At 49.5% G+C, this 18,461-nt stretch overlaps 1 protein-coding gene across 8 annotated transcripts in view; it reads left to right on the top strand.

The window, feature by feature from the left end:
* Positions 1–18,461, top strand: part of ANKMY1 (ankyrin repeat and MYND domain containing 1) — a 639,442-nt gene that overhangs the window by 88,427 nt on the left and 532,554 nt on the right. For all 8 annotated transcript variants that reach the window (XM_078666447.1, XM_078666450.1, XM_078666454.1 and 5 more), the window contains exon 3: positions 7,755–7,931. In XM_078666447.1, coding sequence (XP_078522573.1) covers positions 7,755–7,931 — 177 coding nt within the window. The remainder of the gene's footprint in view (positions 1–7,754; positions 7,932–18,461) is intronic.

The following is an 18,461-nucleotide window of genomic DNA, read 5'->3' on the forward strand; positions in this document are numbered from 1 at the left end:
GTAATTGATATCCACAACGTATTTCTTATGTATTTTCTTTGCTAAAACAACAGTTGATGGTCAGAATGCAGAACAATGTCATACATTCACTCCAGTACAGAGATCTGGGCCCAAATGCATCGTTTCTTTGCTCACCATGCCATTCTAGTTTGAACCCAGCCATATGCAAATCAGTCTTGACCCTGTGCCTCATGGGAACAGTCCAGCTCAAACTACCAAGCCAGGTCCTCCCTGGACTAGAAACAAGCATCCAAGGACCGGTTTCGGGGTTTCACCTTTCTTCATCCAGGATAGCTGGATTCCAGTGGCATGGAGAGTAGGGACCCAGGTCTGGGCATACCCGTCCCACTCGGACAATGGATTTAACCTACATCTTTTGACTGGGGGAGAATGTTTGCATTGTCAGCATTCTGTCCATAATTTGTTTGCTGTAACACGTATTTTCTTTGCTGACACAATAACTTTTGAATTGCTGATGCTTCCTTTGTTTGTTTAGAAAGTGCTTACAGTTAGGGTGACTTAACCGGTCATAATGAGAACACTAATAGTTCTCTTTTTTTTAATTTGTTTTTCTCTGTTGTAACATTTTTGTATTGAAGCATTTTGTCATAAAGAGAAGTACACACAAAGCTTTCTATACCTCTTGGCCGCTGCGGTAATTCTGCTGTGACGCTGGGGGGGGGGGGAGGGGGGACCGCACGGCGCCAGCATGTTTGTGATGGAACCACGCTGTCATGAGCCACGGGCGGGCTGTGCTTATGACGGCGTGGTTCCGTCATGACTCCGCCCACTCGCTAATTCGCCCGCACTGGCAGGGAATCAGTGCAGCTTGGGCGGAGCGGCCGCGGCATGACGGAACTACGCCGTCATGAGCACACGCCACCCGTGGCTCATGACGGCGTCATTCTGTCACAAGCATGGAAGGGGTTAAAGACGCAAGTAAAATACTGGCTTTTTGCCAGAAGTGTTTTACTATGTAGTATTTTACTGTGTATACCTTATGTTTTTTAAGTTTTTACGTTTTTGTCTTGCAATACAAACTTCATCTTCTTTAACCGATCTTCTTAACACCTTATTTGAGGGTGCAGCTTAGGTCTGTTAATGCAATTTGACAATTACAGGGTGCTGCTTCCATCTTCCATATCCTTGTAATCCAATGTGTTGCTTCGTGATTTTGATTTTGTACTTAGGAGAGATCTGACAAGTCAACCAACTATTATCAGTCATTTCTCCAAACAAAAGCCTGATATATAGTCTTTGCTGATGATTGCCACCCGCTATTTCATTCTAAAGTTGGATGTTCTCCGATTTTATCAAATCAAAGTTGGTACATCTTTGTGTATACGCTTCACTTTATCTAAAACCTTGTTTAATGCCTTGTACTTGGTATTCGAGTGAAAAACAAAATTCCCATTTAAATATTTCAGGAAACTGCTAGTCTTATTGCAATCATGCTCCTTTATAGGTATTATGCTACTTAGTCTAAGCACTGACACCTTTAACTCTCACTATGTACAAAGCAGTTTGTAAACACCTTTTCCGCTTCATTGTAGCATTGCTCTTCCTTCTGAGGGCTCTAAAAGGAAAGTAATGATAGTGACTTGGAAAGATGTTGATTCTCAAATGAGCATAAATACCACCTCTTTTCCCCAAAAAATAATTATACTCTAAAACAGGGGTCTCCAAACCGGTCCTGGAGGGCCGGATCCATGCCAGATTTTTAAAATAACTTCATGTATCTCAATGGGGATATGCACAAAATCTGGCATGGATCCGGCCCTCCAGGACTGGTTTGGAGACCCCTGCTCTAAAATGTTAGTGTACGTGACCTATTCTTAGGACACCCCGCGCCGCACGGCCACCAGCTGTCGCGTGTGCCCCCACCTGCCGCTGACCTCAGCCTCGCTGAGCCTTCCCTCCCCTGGCCACGCCCCCTTTGCGTCGCTCTTCGCTTGCCGATTTTCCTTGTTGTTTTCTGAAAGTGTCATTGTTTTGTATTGTATCTTAACGTTATTTTCTTTCTTTCCCAGCTTGACCCTTTGCCCGTGTTGTTGTCCCCCTGTGCACTGCCCCCCGCGCCCACCCACCCCGCTTCCCACCGCCGCCGGGAGTGTGGACACGCCCCCTTTTTTCTGTACCCTCCCCGCTCCCGCCTCCCAGCTGCTCCTCCTCCCTGCACTTGGCCATAAATGGCGACCGTGCGGCACAGGTGAGTGTGACCTATTCTTAGGACACCCCCGCGCCGCACGGCCACTAGCTGTCGCGTGTGCCCCTGCCTGCCGCTTACCTCAGCCTCGCTGAGCCTTCCCTCCCCTGGCCACGCTCCCCCGCCGTCGCTCGTCGCTTGCCGATTTTCCTTGTTGTTTTCTGAAAGTGTCATTGTTTTGTATTGTATCTTAACGTTATTTTCTTTCTTTCCCAGCTTGTCCCTTTGCCCGTGTTGTTGTCCCCCTGTGCACTGCCCCCCGCGCCCACCCACCCCGCTCCCCGCCGCCGCCGGGAGTGTGGACACGCCCCCTTTTTTCTGTACGCTCCCGCCTCCCAGCTGCTCCTCCTCCCTGCACTTGGCCATAAATGGCGACCGTGCGGCACAGGTGAGTGTGACCTATCCTTAGGACCCCCCCGCGCCGCACGGCCACCAGCTTTCGCGTGTGCCCCCGCCTGCCGCTGACCTCAGCCTCGCTGAGCCTTCCCTCTCCTGGCCACGCCCCCCCGCCATCGCTCGTCGCTTGCCGATTTTCCTTGTTGTTTTCTGAAAGTGTCATTGTTTTGTATTGTATCTTAACGTTATTTTCTTTCTTTCCCAGCTTGTCCCTTTGCCCGTGTTGTTGTCCCCCTGTGCACTGCCCCCCGCGCCCACCCACCCCGCTCCCCGCCGCCGCCGGGAGTGTGGACACGCCCCCTTTTTTCTGTACCCGCCCCGCTCCCGCCTCCCAGCTGCTCCTCCTCCCTGCACTTCGCCATAAATGGCGACCGTGCGCACGCGCAGCGTTGATGCGCAGCGGGAGCGCCGATTGTGCGCCGAAGTCGCGCCAAAGGTAAGCCCGTCTCCGCCAGTCCGCGCCTGGACCGCGCCCAGTGCCCGGACCCCTGGCCCCCACCGACTGAAGACGACCCGATTGTCCTACGACACCACCGAACTCATCGCACTCAACGCCGGCAGACTCCCGGGCTGCTACCGAGACGCACCCACGGACCCTTCTGCTGCAACTCCTGCAAGTTCGCCTGCATCCGGACCTGCACCACTCCAGCAGTGCCCAAGACCTCGACGAGCAACAGCAGCAGCCACCTGAAGTGCATCCTGCTCAACACCCGCTCAGTCCACAGACACGCCGTTGAGCTCTGGAACCTGATCGACACCACAACCCCAGACGTCGCCTTCCTCACGGAAACCTGGATGAACGCCTCCTCAGCGCCCGACATCGCATCGCCATCGCCATCCCGGACGGCTACAAAATCATCCGGAGGGACCGCGTCACCCAGACAGGAGGAGGCATCGCCATCATCCATAGGAATTCCATCCGCATCACGACCAACACCGACGACACCCTCGCACCCGCCGAGCACCTGCACTTCCAGATCCACATCAACCCCAAGACCACCCTCAGAGGCACGCTCATCTACAGACCCCCGGGACCACGTACACAATTCAGCGAAGACATCGCCGACTTCGTCAGCCCGCATGCCCTCCCCTCCGCTGACTACATCCTCCTCGGGGACCTCAACTTCCACCTGGAGAACAACAACGACCGCAACACCACCACCGTGCTGGACAACCTCGCTAACCTCAGACTCAAGCAACTGGTGACCACCTCCACCCACTACGCCGGACACACACTCGACCCCGTCTTCTCCTCCAGCAAGGACATCGCCTTCAGCCACGCCACCGGACTCCACTGGACGGACCACAGCTGCGTCCACTTCAGCTTCAAAAGGACCACGATCCACCACCAACAGCAACAGGTTGCACGCAGAAGCTGGAACAAGATCACAGCCAACCAGCTCGCAACTTCCCTGACCAAGAACCCACCCACCAGCGCTACGAACCCCAGCCAAGCGGCCACCAACTTCACGAAGTGGATCAGCGACTGCGCAGACGACCTCGCCCCCCTGAGGACCCCGCCTAGCAGACCCGGCAGCAAGAAAGCCCCATGGTTGGTTCACCGACGAACTCAAGAACTCGAAAAAGAACTGCAGAGCCCTTGAGAAAGCCTGGCGCAGAGACCCAACACCGGACAACATGACTGCCCTCAAGCTCGCCACCCGAAAATACCACCAACTGATCCACACCACAAAGAAAACTGCATTCAAGGAACGACTGGACAACAACGCACACAACAGCAAGGAACTCTTCAACATCGTTAAAGAGCTCTCCAACCCCAACGCCGGAAACAACGACATCACCCCTTCGCAAGACCTCTGCAACTCCCTCGCCTCCTACTTCCACAACAAGATCGCGGACATACACAACAGCTTCAGCACTCAACCGACGCATGCCACGACCGAACGACCGCCCCCCACCACCACCCTCCGCGCCTGGACCCCGATCAGCACCGAAGACACCGTCCGCACGATGAACTCCATCCACTCCGGATCTCCGACCGACCCCTGCCCTCACCACGTCTTCAACAAGGCCGACGCTGTCATCGCACCCCACCTGCGGGACATCATCAACACCTCCTTCGACACCGCTACCTTCCCGGAGAACTGGAAACATGCCGAACTCCGCGCCCTACTAAAGAAGCCATCAGCCGACCCCACCGACCTCAAGAACTACCGACCCATCTCTCTGCTCCCGTTCCCTGCCAAAGTCATCGAGAAGACCGTCAACAAACAGCTGGCCGCCTTCCTCGAGACGAACGGATCCCTCGACCTCTCGCAGTCTGGCTTCCGGGCCAACCACAGCACCGAGACCGCCCTGATCGCAGCCACCGATGACATCCGAGCTCTGCTCGACAATGGAGAAACAGCGACCATCATCCTCCTAGACCTCTCCGCGGCCTTCGACACTGTCTGCCACCGTACCCTAGTACAGCACCTCAGCAACGTTGGAATCCAGGAGAAGGCACTGGAGTGGACCATCTCCTTCCTCGCCGGAAGGACACAGAGAGTCCGCCTCCCCCCGTTCAGATCAGAAGCCACCGAAGTCATCTGCGGCGTTCCTCAAGGCTCCTCACTCAGCCCAACCCTCTTTAACGTCATGAGTCCCCTCGCAGCCATCGCACGCCAGCACAACCTCAACATCATCTCCTACGCGGACGACACCCAGCTGATCCTCTCCCTCACCAACGACCCCGCCACCGCCAGAGCCAACCTACACGAAGGGATGAAAGAGGTAGCCGAATGGATGAAGAACAGCCGCCTGAAACTGAACTCGGACAAGACGGAAGTCCTCATCCTGGGATCTTCACCCTCCGCCTGGGACGACTCCTGGTGGCCCCCCGCCCTAGGCAGCGCACCCAAACCAACAGACCACGCACGCAACCTGGGCTTCATCCTGGACTCCTCCCTCTCCATGACCAGACAAGTCAACGCCGTCTCCTCATCGTGCTTCAACATCCTACGCATGCTACGCAAGATCTTCCGGTGGATCCCCACCGAGACCAGGAAGACGGGCACCCAGGCCCTCGTCACCAGCCGACTGGACTATGGTAATTCCCTCTACGCCGGAACCACCGCCAAACTCCAGAAGAGACTCCAGCGGATCCAGAACGCCTCAGCACGACTCATCCTGGACATTCCCCGTCGCAACCACATCTCCGGACACCTGAGAGACCTGAACTGGCTCCCGGTCAACAAGAGAATCACCTTCCGTCTCCTCACCCACGCACACAAAGCCCTGCATAACCAAGGCCCAGGATACCTCAACAGCCGCCTCAACTTCTACGCTCCCAAACGCCAGCTTCGATCGACCAGCCACGCCCTCGCCGCCGTCCCCCGCACCTGAAGAGCTACCACAGGGGGAAGGTCCTTCTCCCACCTCGCCGCCAAGACCTGGAACTCCCTCCCGACCCACTTCCGCCTGACCCAGGACCACCTCGCCTTCAGGAGCAGCTCAAGACCTGGCTGTTCGAGCAGTAGCGGACCCCCCCTCCCCAAGCGCCTTGAGACCCTCCGGGTGAGTAGCGCGCTATACAAATGCTTTGATAGATTGATTGATTGATCTTTTGCGCTTTGCTTTGAAAATGAGCCTCTATCTTTTATGCTCCCTTGCATCCCTGTACACGATGTACATGTGCTGCTCAATTTCATAGCTCACACATTTAATTAATGCTATGGATTGGATTGATATAGAGCATGTGTGGCATTTTATATTGATGCCTCCTTACTTAAATCATCTAATTTATTTCTATCCATTTTTGTTTTTACTGTTGAATAAATGTATTTATCTTATCGATCTGCTCTATTTTGTTTTCTACGCTGGTGTTAAACCTTGCAACATGTCACAGAGCTTATTTGGTTATTGCTTGGTCTGCTTTATAAATGTTAGATCTTTTCACAGGCATTTTACTATTGTATTACCATATGATTATGTAGTGCGCAGAAAAAAATGCTAAATAGCTGCATGGCACAATACCCTTCCCTTCGAAGCATTCTTTTTAGGTCTCATCTACCAAACCGCGCAAACTGCCTACTTGCAAAAGACCTATTGTTGGGTTACTAAGCAGCTAGTGGTTTAAAACCCACCCATTACTTACCGTTGGTTGGATTTATTGGCACTCTTTTTATCTTGCTTCTTTTTCAGTTGCTTCCCTTGTCCCATCTTGTCTATCATGTTTGTCCCTCCCCTTGAGCATAGCTTCTTTACCATCTTTTTGCTTGTCTGACTTGAATTCTTTAACTGATTACTATTAGGGACATCCTTTTTAGGTCGAGCATTTAAGACCTCTTGTGTATATATACTTTAGTATATACTTATGTGTATGTACTTTGTGGGCTCTGGAGATCACCCTAGGACTTGTCTGCTTATGCCTAGGGACTTTTTTTCTGTTCAACTGCCTCTATTTAACTGTCTTGATTGAAAACGACCAGCAGAGGTCAGTAAAATACCAGAATGACTTTAGCATTCTCTAGATTCCAGTCCATTGAAATTGTCTTCCACAAGTACCCGTAGACAATAATATTTTTTTCAAATGTTGTATTTTCCATGATTTGAACACCAAAGGCCCTGATTTTATATTAAAAACAGAGCTTTGGACTATACCATTTCCCGCTGAAAGGCAATATTTCTCTGCATGTGTTCCCATACCTGGTGTGTCACGCAGTTTGGTACTTACTTTCCCTCCATGTTAAAGAACAGTAGATGTTTCAGCACCCAGGCTAATGTACTGCATAGCTAAATACATATAAGTTCCCAAAGGTGAGACCGATTGCATTGCAAATGCTTGTTTGCTATATGCTCAATGTGCGAGTAGAAAGACAAATGTGGGTCTGCCGTGTAACCAGAAAATACAAGTATTACTCTAATTGGGTCAAGTTCCATGTAGTAATGGATGCATGCATGTTTCTTGTTGCAAATTGTATAGTATTATTGTTTTTCACATTGTGTTGTAAGTGTTTTTTAAGCGTTCCACAGTAGGTTGCATGTTTTTGCGATGATTGGAACTTACTATTAAGTATTTAGTGATGACTCCAGATTATGAAATAATTGATGCCGCAAGAAGAAGAATTTCAATTAAAGCATGATTTTGATACTGCATTTCATTTCTGGTACTTGTGTCTTATACAAGATCTTCGCTTCATTCTGATTTCAGAAGGAACAAAGAAACATGGAACAAGTAGACGCAGATGTGTGGTGCCCAGAAAAGAAAGTGACCCAGCTGCCGCAGATGCGCAGCTTCCAACAGTGGGCAGACGGCTCTTCGTACAAAGGACATTTTGAAGTTGATGTAAAACTGGGACATGGAGAATTTATTTGGGCCAACGGTGAGGTAAGTGACTATTAACTGTACAATTTGAAAGACAAATATGGAGGGAGCGTCATGATCAGGTATCATTGAATTACATTTATGTTATGTATAGCATTAGTATTAACACCCAAGTCTAAAACTGGTTATTCACCACTATTACATCACAATAATGAAAATCAAAAGATCATTCTCAATGATGGGCATTGTCGCGAATCATTCACTTCCCAAGTCTTCCCTTTGCCTTGCCAGTCTGCCAAGACCCTGGAGTGGCGAATGACAGTCTGGTGTCTTGCCCACCTTCTCCAGTCTCTCTCAGGTCTTCGCAGATCTGAGGGAGGCCAAAGAATATGGGGTGGCACCTAGTGTCTCCCACCTCTGACTTTGCTGTCTGCACTACACAGACTCTTTTGAGATTATTGGTGACATGGTATTTCAGTACATACTGGCAATGGCTGTTACAGAGCCTCAACCAGTGTGGCTCTGGATATCCCCTGCCACTCTGAGAGTGCAGAGTGATTTGGGTTGGCAGTGGGTGAGAAGGCCCAAATGACGGTGAGGGAGAGTGAGGGTTTTTGGAGGGATTTTGAGAGGGGGGATTCAGTGAAATCCTGTTTCAGATCCTAGGTTTTTATATGAGGAAAGCTTGCTCCTTTGCCATCTCTTTATGTGTGTTCTGGGTTTACATCCTTCCCAAGTGAGTTCTGAGTGGTGCGGTGTTGACTTGAAATGAAAACATTTTCTTCAAGGTAATTTTGCTTTTAGGATGAATGGCTTGAACCTGAAGCTGTATGATTTGGGTATGATGTCTGCTGACTTCTTTTTGGGTGTGGCCCATGTGGTTGTGTTTCATGGAACTAATGATTAAGGGATTGGGTGCATGAAAGACACTTTCATATGAGAGTAGGGGCATGTGGCCTGACTGACTATCAGAACCTTATCATTCTTAATGTGCCAGAGTGCTTGAGCTTGGATGGTGCAATGCAGTTTGGAGGCTTACTAGTGACTCTTGGTTTTAGGCAGCAAGCTCAATTTAAACAAGACTGTCAGTGACTTTGGCAATTTCCTTCAAGTAGAAGTTGGAGTCAGGGTGGAACCAAGTAACCAGTCATCCAGTAAATATAGGACATGTAGGAAAAAAGCATCCATGGCAATATTGGTGAACCATGCTTTAATGTGTTCTTGAGATAGGCTGCCACTAATGAGAATAAACTGGATCTCGACACACCTTAATTTTAGATAAATGACATATCCTTATTTGTATAATGCTCAGGCATCTTCTTAGTTGTGGGATGTCATTCACAGATAGCACTTTGAGGTAAAGTTATGTGTCTGAGGTATTTTAATGGAAAGCTTGGTTGCCTAGCAGGAATACGAGGGTTCTATTTAAAAGTCAGAAATTACTGAGGAGATGATTCAAAATTACTAGGGGGATGATGGGGATGATTTTAAAGACCATGCAGCTGGTATTGACCCTGGTGCATTCTTTGTGGTTCATCGGGGGAGTGCAAGTTATCCCTGCAGGACTCTGCCTTCCAAATTAGAAGGTTTTTGCAGGCCTTGTGGTGTTCTTTGTGCCTTCAGAGGAGCCATCACATGGTGCTGTCTGAAAGCACTGGAAGTTTAGGCAGCTGCGCAGCAAAGGATTGTTTACTGAAAAAGAAAAATGTAATGATTGGTGTTGGGATCTTTATTTTTCTTTCTGTCCGTGACCACTAGCTTTTTCATGACAGTAGACAGGAAAAAGACACCAGACTATCCTCTAAATAGTTGGGCTGTCTGGTGTCCTTAATGTGAAATGTTGGGGAGGGACAGATGCAAGACCGAAAGGAAATTCCTGTGGCAAAACATTTCTGGACACACTCCTCCATGGACTCAATGCTTGTCACAGAGGTTGTCTCTATTTTGTTGAGCATTGAAACCCTGGAGGAGATTTTGTCTTATTTTGTTCTACAATGATATTTGAACGAAGCAAACTTCAATCATAACATTTAGCCAAGTGCATGCATCATGTGATGATGTGGCATCACAAGTCTGTCTCCAATTACAAGCAACAGCCCCCGACCATTACCACATAAGAGGAGTCTTACATTTGAGACAGCACACACACACTCAGCAGCATTTCCCAAATCAACACACCTCTCTCCAGTCCACAGAGCTAAGTAGGACACAAAGTCATCATAATGCCGGCTTCCCTCTGAAGTTGATAACTTTATTCTTCTAGCTGTTGAGGTAGTCTTGCCCTGAGTCCTTCCATCCTCCTGGCTCCGGGTAACGGATCAGTTCAACTCTGTCCCGACCCGACCAAAATAGATCCGTAGGGCACTGCTGTTGAAGAATAAGAAAAGAAACAGAATTTGAATATGTTGTGTAGATTTGGTTTGCTAACTAAAGTGTCTGGTCTGGCCTCTGAAGTACTGAGTGGACCCTGCAAGTAAATCTAGCTGAGTGTGAAAGGGCCAATCACCTTCAAGGAAGATGATCACCCTTTAGGCCCCAAACTTAGCAAATCATTGAAATCAAGATTAGAAATTAGTTGAACACCCTACCTCCCTATCTGCCACTACATCAATCATCACTCATAGTCACTCAATCATATATCACTCATTGGCACAATAGTTACCTGTTCCAATCCAAGCACAGTGGTAGGTGCACAATTGTATTTCCTCTTTGATGCAATCAACACATTGGGATTTGGCAGTCTTGTAAATAAAATGCTTTTTACTAGGGCAGTCCTGCTAGGTGATTTAAAAAAGAAGGAAAGGCATGGGAGGGAGACCGACATTGTATCCGACCTAAAGGGAATGGGGATGCTTCTACAGTGCACCCAGGTCCAGCTCCAATCCGGCCATAAATGTGCCTATAAATGGTGGGGCTTCATAAGTCAGACACAAACATAATGTTCCACTAGTTATATCCTGTATTTGATTTTTTGTTTTTGGGGGGGGGCAGTTTGACGATAAATCATTTAAATATTCTATGGAGGCCTACTCAGTCAGGGAAGTAGAGTTTGTCCTCAAACTTGGTTGGTTCTCCTAGAAGTTGCTTATCTAAGACACTTGAGTCTGATCAATCACCCTCATTCTCCTACTCCTCCTGTAGTATATCAGGAACATTGTAATTGTGCGATATGATGTGTTGGTTCATATTGATCATGGTCAATCTCTCCGGGTTTTGAGGTGAGAGACTGGTCCGTCTCAATTTCAAAACTGCACCAGCCGCACTGGACACACGCTCAGCAGACATACTGGACAGGCCAGATACTTCATTGCCAGCATTATGAGCTCTGGCCATTGGCCATCTTACTATACCAATACACCAATGGGTTTTGATCCACATAGACCTCTCTTGGTTCATCCAGATATTCTTAGAACATCCTCTGAATGGTCATTGGTCTTGCCATTTATTCATCCTCTTTTGCCTTCGTCTTGGCACTGGACTTGAAACCTGCCACTTAAAACCAAGCTAATGCAGAGGTTGGGGCCTATTGTTGTGGTTGTTGTCGGTGTTCTTGTTGCTTGTTTAGGCTGCTGTGAGACAACAGCACTGCCCTCTCTGGAAGCTAAAGGTGGCACCCCAGAACATCTGCCTGGGTGTGGGATTCTAATTTCCTGCTTTTCTTCTTCCAGGTCTCTGGCTTGCTCAACAATCCACGCCTTGTATTGTGAAACATCCCCTTCTGGAAAAGGAATGAAAGCGGCCAGAGGAAAATAGAATAATAATACTTAAAAAAATAATGCTGGTGTGCGGCTATGTGTGGTAGGCAGGATGTCCAGGGGAAAATGAGTAATGATGATAATCCTTAAAATATGTGTGTGGCAGTCACCTATTGCAGGCAGGCGATGGATGGATGGATGGAGGTCAAATGCCAAAAGAAAGTTACAATTAAAAATAAAATTTCAATAAATGTAATTGTTTTAAAAAAATGTATAAAAATAAATAAAAGAACAATTTAATTGATGGTGAACTAGGCGACTATGAGAAACACATTGCTGGGAGGCAAGGAGGTGTGGTTAAAATGTTTTTTAAAAAGCATGTGATGTACAACATTGTTCCTCAAGCATATTATTAAACTGATATCAGGGAAAAGTAAAAAATCAAAATGAACAGGCATAGCCCGCTCCTATCAATGTCCCTATGAAATGGCTTTGATAACTGGAAAAGGGTGGCTGCACAGAATGGCCGCGGCCACATGTCAACCAACAATAACGAGCAAGGAGGCATAGCCACAACAAAGAACACACGCAGGTCTATGTCAAAAGCACACTGGCTGGCTGTACAAAATGGCCACTGATCACATGGTCACACAACCACAGCGAACAACGTAAGCCTGGCACAATAAAGAACAAATGCAGGCATAAGGCAAAAGCACACCGACAACATGGTCAAACAACAACAGCGAACAAGGGGGCATGTCCTCAACAAAGAACACATGCAGTCCTATGGCAAAAGCACACTGGCTGGCTACACAAAAATGGCCACGACCACATAATCAGAGAATAACAGCAAGCAAGGAGGCATGGCCACAACAAAGAGCACCTACAGGCCTATGGCAAAAAGACACTCGCTTGCTTGCTACACAAAATGGCCTCTGACCACATTTTCAAACAACAGCAGCAAGCAAGGAGGCATGGCCAGAACAAAATAAATATGCATGCCAATGGAAACTGACTACACAAAATTGCCCCAAGCCATATGACATGGAGAACAAAGATATATGGTGGCCGGCTCATCTACATGTGGAAACTGGAGGGAGAGCCTGGTTTTTTGACAACCCTGAGGTGACATCGGACTGGTTTGACAGCAGACACTCGAGTGAACGTGGGAGACACGACCGAGCCGGAGGGGAGAAGCAGCAGGAGCAGGAGTAATGGAGGCCGGTGGAACATTATTGCTGTTTCGGCTTGTTGGGTGGTGAGGTGGCTCCATGGCTGGTTTATCAGCTACATTTTGTTGACTGTGGGATGGCTGTGGATCGCCCTGGGATCCGAGATTGTGGCTTTCTGGTTGAGGGGGAGGGGGGGCGGGAGGGCTCTGGTTCTCCTCCCCGCTACTACTTTTAGTTAGCTAGTAGGTTAGTTATTGGGCGACAGGCACACTGCTAGTTGGGGATGGGCGTAAGCCGTATGCAGGGGTGCAGGGTCGGGGGGTGGGAGTCAGGACTGACGGGATTTTCTAGTATTGAGGTTTTATTGAATGCAGAATTATTGGCGCACTGTGGTTTTTTGTTTTTTTTTGTTTTTCGCATCAGGTGGCATGCAATATCCATGCAGACCTCTAACCAGCTACATACTATTGATACACTCCTTTAAATGCTCAGTTCTCTTCCAGGGGATCCTCATCAATAGTCATAAGCATTAGAATATTCCCGCCCATGTGCGGGACCCCGGAAACACTATATTATATGTGCCCCACATATATATACTCATATATATATATAAATACATATATATATATAACATGCAATAGCAGCCAATAAAAACAGAGCTGAAATATGCTGTGTAGAATTTCCTCCATACATGTAATCATAATAAGCATTAGAAACATGAGAAACAACAAAAAAGTTTGTTTAGAAATTGTTTTAATGCTCAGAAAGCAGTAGAAATTCTTATAACTCACTGGAAGCATAGAAAGCTCCCAGGCTGCATTGCAAATACACAGTCTAAAAAGACTGAAAAGCTAACCTGTAGCTGCATAGCAATAAACTGACACCGTGCCTTTAAGGCACTCATGACCCCCAGTATCCCATCATGCCTCAGGGGTGACAGTTAGGTCAGTTGTTCTTTCCGGCTCCTTCAGAGAAGGACCCTGGTTACACAGCTCCACTAATTTTCCTGTTTTTTGACAGAAAAACTCTTCACTTTTGACAATTTTTTGTTCTTACTCGACATTTAACATCTAGTCAAGTAAGATACTGTTTTTTTCAGTCATTTTGGTGAGCATTTTCTCCTGAAAATGCCTTCACTCTTTGACAAATGCCCTTCTTGTGGCAACAAGAAGGCCAAGTCAGACAACCACGACGTCTGTATCCTGTGTCTGCCTGAGGAACATGATCCAGGCACCTGTCCTCATTGTGAACACCTGTCAGGAAGAACTTTAAAAGACAGGGAGAGGATTCGCATTTATGGCCTAGCTCATAGGTCATCAAGAGGAAGATCTCCGGTGAGGAAGGGCTCCAAGAAGACTCATTCATCTTTCAGAAAGAAGTCTTCACGCCCCTCACCCTCAGCGTCGGGCTCGGCGCTGAGAAAAGAACCACCGGTGGATCATTCATCGTCTAAACTACCGTCGACGGCGGGCTCGCCGTCGAAGAGAAGACCAGGTACGTCGACGACGTCGAAGGATCCAGTTCCATCGTCGAAATCCCCTCCGTCGGCGTCAACCGGGCGACGTCCGACGTCGAGGAAGGGAACTCCGCCGCCGTCAACCGGGCGACGGTCGGCGTCGAGTTCCAAGACCCCTCCGGCGTCGTCAACCAGGCGACGACCGGCGTCGAGGGAGGTCACCCCTCCGCCGTCGTCATCCAGACGTCGACCGGCGTCGAGAAGTGTGACTCCTCCGCCGTCGTCGAAGAAGCGACGTTCGGCGTCGAGGACCAAGACCCCTCCGCCGTCGACAGGGAAGAGTCGATCGGCGTCGAGGATGCAGTCTCCGTCGGTGTCTCGTCAGCTCTCGGCGTCGAGGGTGTCCAATACCCCTCCACCGTCGTCGCACAGGCATTCGACGTCGACGCAGAAATCTCCGTCGACGGCTGATCATCACCGTTCGACGTCGAGAGAAAGACCTCCGTCGACGATTAGACATCGTCACTCGACGTCGAGGCAGGGTGCTTCGTCGACGACAGGACATCGTCGTTCGACGTCCAGACTTCCGTCGACGACTGGGCATCGTCCTTCGACGTCGAGAGAGAGGGCTCCGTCGACAGCCGGTACTCGCCGTTCGACGTCGAGACATGGAACTCCGTCGGCGGCTGATCATCGCCGCTCGACGTCGAGAGACCATACATCCTCGCATAGACATTAAAAAACAAGATTGTTTGATCCGCCGACTCCCCGAAAGCACTCGACCACGAGGGAAGAGCGCTCGGCGTCAAGATGTTCAGATGTGGTGATGGTAACGGAGTCCGCTTCCCGTCATTCCACCTCAAGGTCCTCTGGCTCCTCAACTGCATCGTCGAAGTCCAGAAGTCCGGTACGCAAGTCACCTGAGCGTCGGACGGACCCTTGGGCGGATAAAGTCAGACTTTCACCTAGATGGTACAGGTCTTTGGAACATTGGAGAGATTCTGGGGCTGCAAAACGTATGCAGGACTACGCCAGCTCGCAGCACAGGTCTCCTCTTCAGGATCTGGTGGAGGAGATGGACAAGCATAGCCCTCCCAGGCGCAAATCTCCTGTGAGAACACCAACCAGATCTCCCAGAAGGACCCGATCTCCCAGAAAAGAACCAGAGGAGCGGGTCAGGTCTCGCTCTCCTAGACGAGAAGAGCGTTCGAAACTATCAAAATAGAGGAGGCACAGTGTCCACCGTAGACGTCGACGAACTCCGTCTACTTCCTCTACCTCTTCTTCCAGGTCTTCCAAGAGGGACTACTCCCCTACTTTGACGGACAGTCCTACGTCCCGATCCTCCCCAGTGGATGACATTGGCACGTATCTGGATGTCTTGCAAAGAGGAGCTCAGAAGCTGAACATTGAAATGTCTGTCCCTCAGGTTACAACGACAGTCATTTTTGAGACTTTGCACAAAAAGGCGATCACCCGTCCTTTACTGCCATTGGTCCCGGGGATTATAGATCCTGTCAAGGAGGTATTCCTAACTCCGGCGGCTATCAGAGCGGTGCCAGCCCGCATCCAAAAGAAATACAAACCGGCCTCTTCTGACCCGGTTTTTGTAAGATCGGACCCGCCAGCAGACTCTGTTATTGTGGCGGCGGCGAGGAAGACACACGCAGTGGCAGGTTCTTCTTCAGTCCCCCCAGACAAGGACAGCAAGACTCAAGACTCCTGGGGTCGCAAAGTTTGCAGCTCGGCTGCGTCGACTCTTAAGGTTTCTAGTGCGGCTGCACTTCTGGGTTGGTACGACAGAGCCTTATGGGACTCTATGGAAAGGTTCAAAGCCAAGCTGCCAAAAGAAGACCAGCAGGACTTTGAAGAGACCGTGACTGAAGGATGTCTGGTGGCGAATCAGATGATAAGCACGGCTGCGGATGGTGCTGTCCTGTCGGCGCATTCCTATTCTCATGGGGTTTGTGCCAGGAGATCGGCATGGTTGCGCTTGACAGGCCTGAAGCCGGATGCTCAACATCGCATCCTTAATCTCCCCTTTTCGGGTTCCGCTCTTTTCGGTGAGCATGCTGACGAAGTAATGACCCGAATGAAGACGGAACTGGACACAGTGAAAGCGGTGGGCTTGGAAAAGAAGAAAGAGTTCAAGCGTCGTTTCAAGCCCAACAGGGGGAGAGGGGCTCAACAGAGGGTTCAAACCCCTCAATGGTCCCAAAGTAAAGCCCAAGGAAAACCCCAGTTTCGAGGTAAACCTGGCAGAGGTAGAGGAGGTCATCAACAATCCTCTACCATTACAAGAGGAGGAAAAGCCTGATCAGTGGCTTCCTCTGGCGCCGTTGCCCACTCCAGTGGGAGGAAGTGCTTCACAACACCTGGCAGAGTGGGTCAGCATCACCAAGGATCAGTGGGTGCTGAATATACTGCGCAATGGATACAAACTACGTTTCCTTGCTCCTCCAAAGAACATACCTCCAAAGAGCGCTTCCCCTCACCAACTAAGCTTGCTCCGAAGAGAGGTAAAAGTCCTACTACAAAAGCGAGCGATAGAGGAGGTTCCTCTCGCTCAAAGAGGAAAAGGAGTTTACTCCAGGTATTTTCTTGTCCCCAAAAAAGATCAGGAGGACAAGTTCAGACCAATACTCTATCTACGACTTCTAAACAAGATCATCATCAGAGAAAAGTTCTGCATGCTGGCTCTTCACCAAATATGCCCACATCTTCAAGTCGGAGATTGGATGTGTTCGGTGGACCTGCAAGATGCGTACTTTCACATCCCAATTGCTCAGCAACATCGCACGTACTTGAGGTTTGTCGTAGGGAACAAACACTATCAGTACGCAGTGCTACCCTTCGGTCTCAAGTCCGCACCACGAGTCTTCACCAAATGCATGGCAGTGGTGGCGGCTTTTCTGCACAAGAAGGGACTCTTCCTATACCCATACTTGGACGACTGGCTCCTAAAAGGTCTGTCTCCGGTGCGGGTACAACACGATCTACATCTGTGTCTTCTCCAATTGCACAGTCTCGGTCTCCATGTGAATCTGGAGAAGTCAGTCCAGCGGCCTACACAGTCGATTCACTACCTAGGCTCCGTTCTGGACACAAAAGTGGGAAAAGCGTTTCCTTCGGAGGAGAGACTTTTTTCCCTGAACCAGAAGTGTGGAATTCTGCTAGAATCTCGGCTTCCAACAGCCCGACAAGTAGCATCCCTGCTGGGTTCCATGGCATCCTGCATCTTTCTCATCCCAAACGCCAGGCTGAGAATACGGCCTCTACAGCAGGCCCTGGAGGATCAATGGGACCAGGCGACAGGTCTTTGGGAGGATCGCATCAAGCTCTCCCAAGCGACGAAAGACGCCATCAAATGGTGGACACGGAGAAAGAATCTGCTGGTGGGGATTCGGTTTCACCAGCCTCTTCCAAGCCAGTCGATAGTGACGGATGCCTCTCTGCAAGGTTGGGGAGCACATATGGGCCCGCTTCAGATTCAAGGCCTGTGGTCTGCGCAGGAGCAGACATACCACATCAATATGCTGGAACTCAGAGCGGTATTCCTGGCTTTCAAAGCTTTTTTACCAGCGATAGAGTCCAACTCAGTCCTAGTTCAGACGGACAACACGACCACCATGTTCTATCTGAACAAACAAGGAGGCACAAGATCTCGCCCTCTGTCTCGAGAGGCTCAGGCAATCTGGCATTGGCTCCTCTCTCGAGGCCTCACGATAGTGGCGGTGCACCTTACAGGCGAGTTGAACGTAAAAGCAGACGCACTCAGCAGGCACTTCGAAGATCAGCCAGACTGGGTGCTAAACGACGAAGTGGTGGACGAGCTTTTTCGTTGCTGGGGTCGTCCAACCATAGATTTGTTGCAGACGACGAAAACTCCAAATGCCACGCCTTCGCGTCCAGGTTCCACCGGCCAGGGACTCAGGGGAATGCTCTATTGATGGATTGGTCAGGGACATTCGCTTACGCGTTTCCTCCCCTGGCTCTGATTCCGAGAGTAGTTTCCAAGCTCTGCAGGTCGAACATGGACATGATCCTGATAGCTCCGGATTGGCCATGGCAGTGGTGGTACCCGGACCTTCTACATCTGTCTGTGTGTCCACACAGACGACTCCCTTGCAGGCCGGACCTGTTGAGCAAGATGAACGGGAGGATAATGCATCCCAACCTCCCATCATTGAACCTAACAGCATGGCTCCTGAGGTCCTGCAATATGGGCATTTGAACTTGCCTCCTGAGTGCATGAACATTTTAAAGGAGG

The sequence above is a fragment of the Lissotriton helveticus genome, chromosome 11 (genome assembly GCF_964261635.1).
Source record: "Lissotriton helveticus chromosome 11, aLisHel1.1, whole genome shotgun sequence".
In the NCBI taxonomy this organism is placed as follows: Eukaryota; Metazoa; Chordata; class Amphibia; order Caudata; family Salamandridae; genus Lissotriton; species Lissotriton helveticus.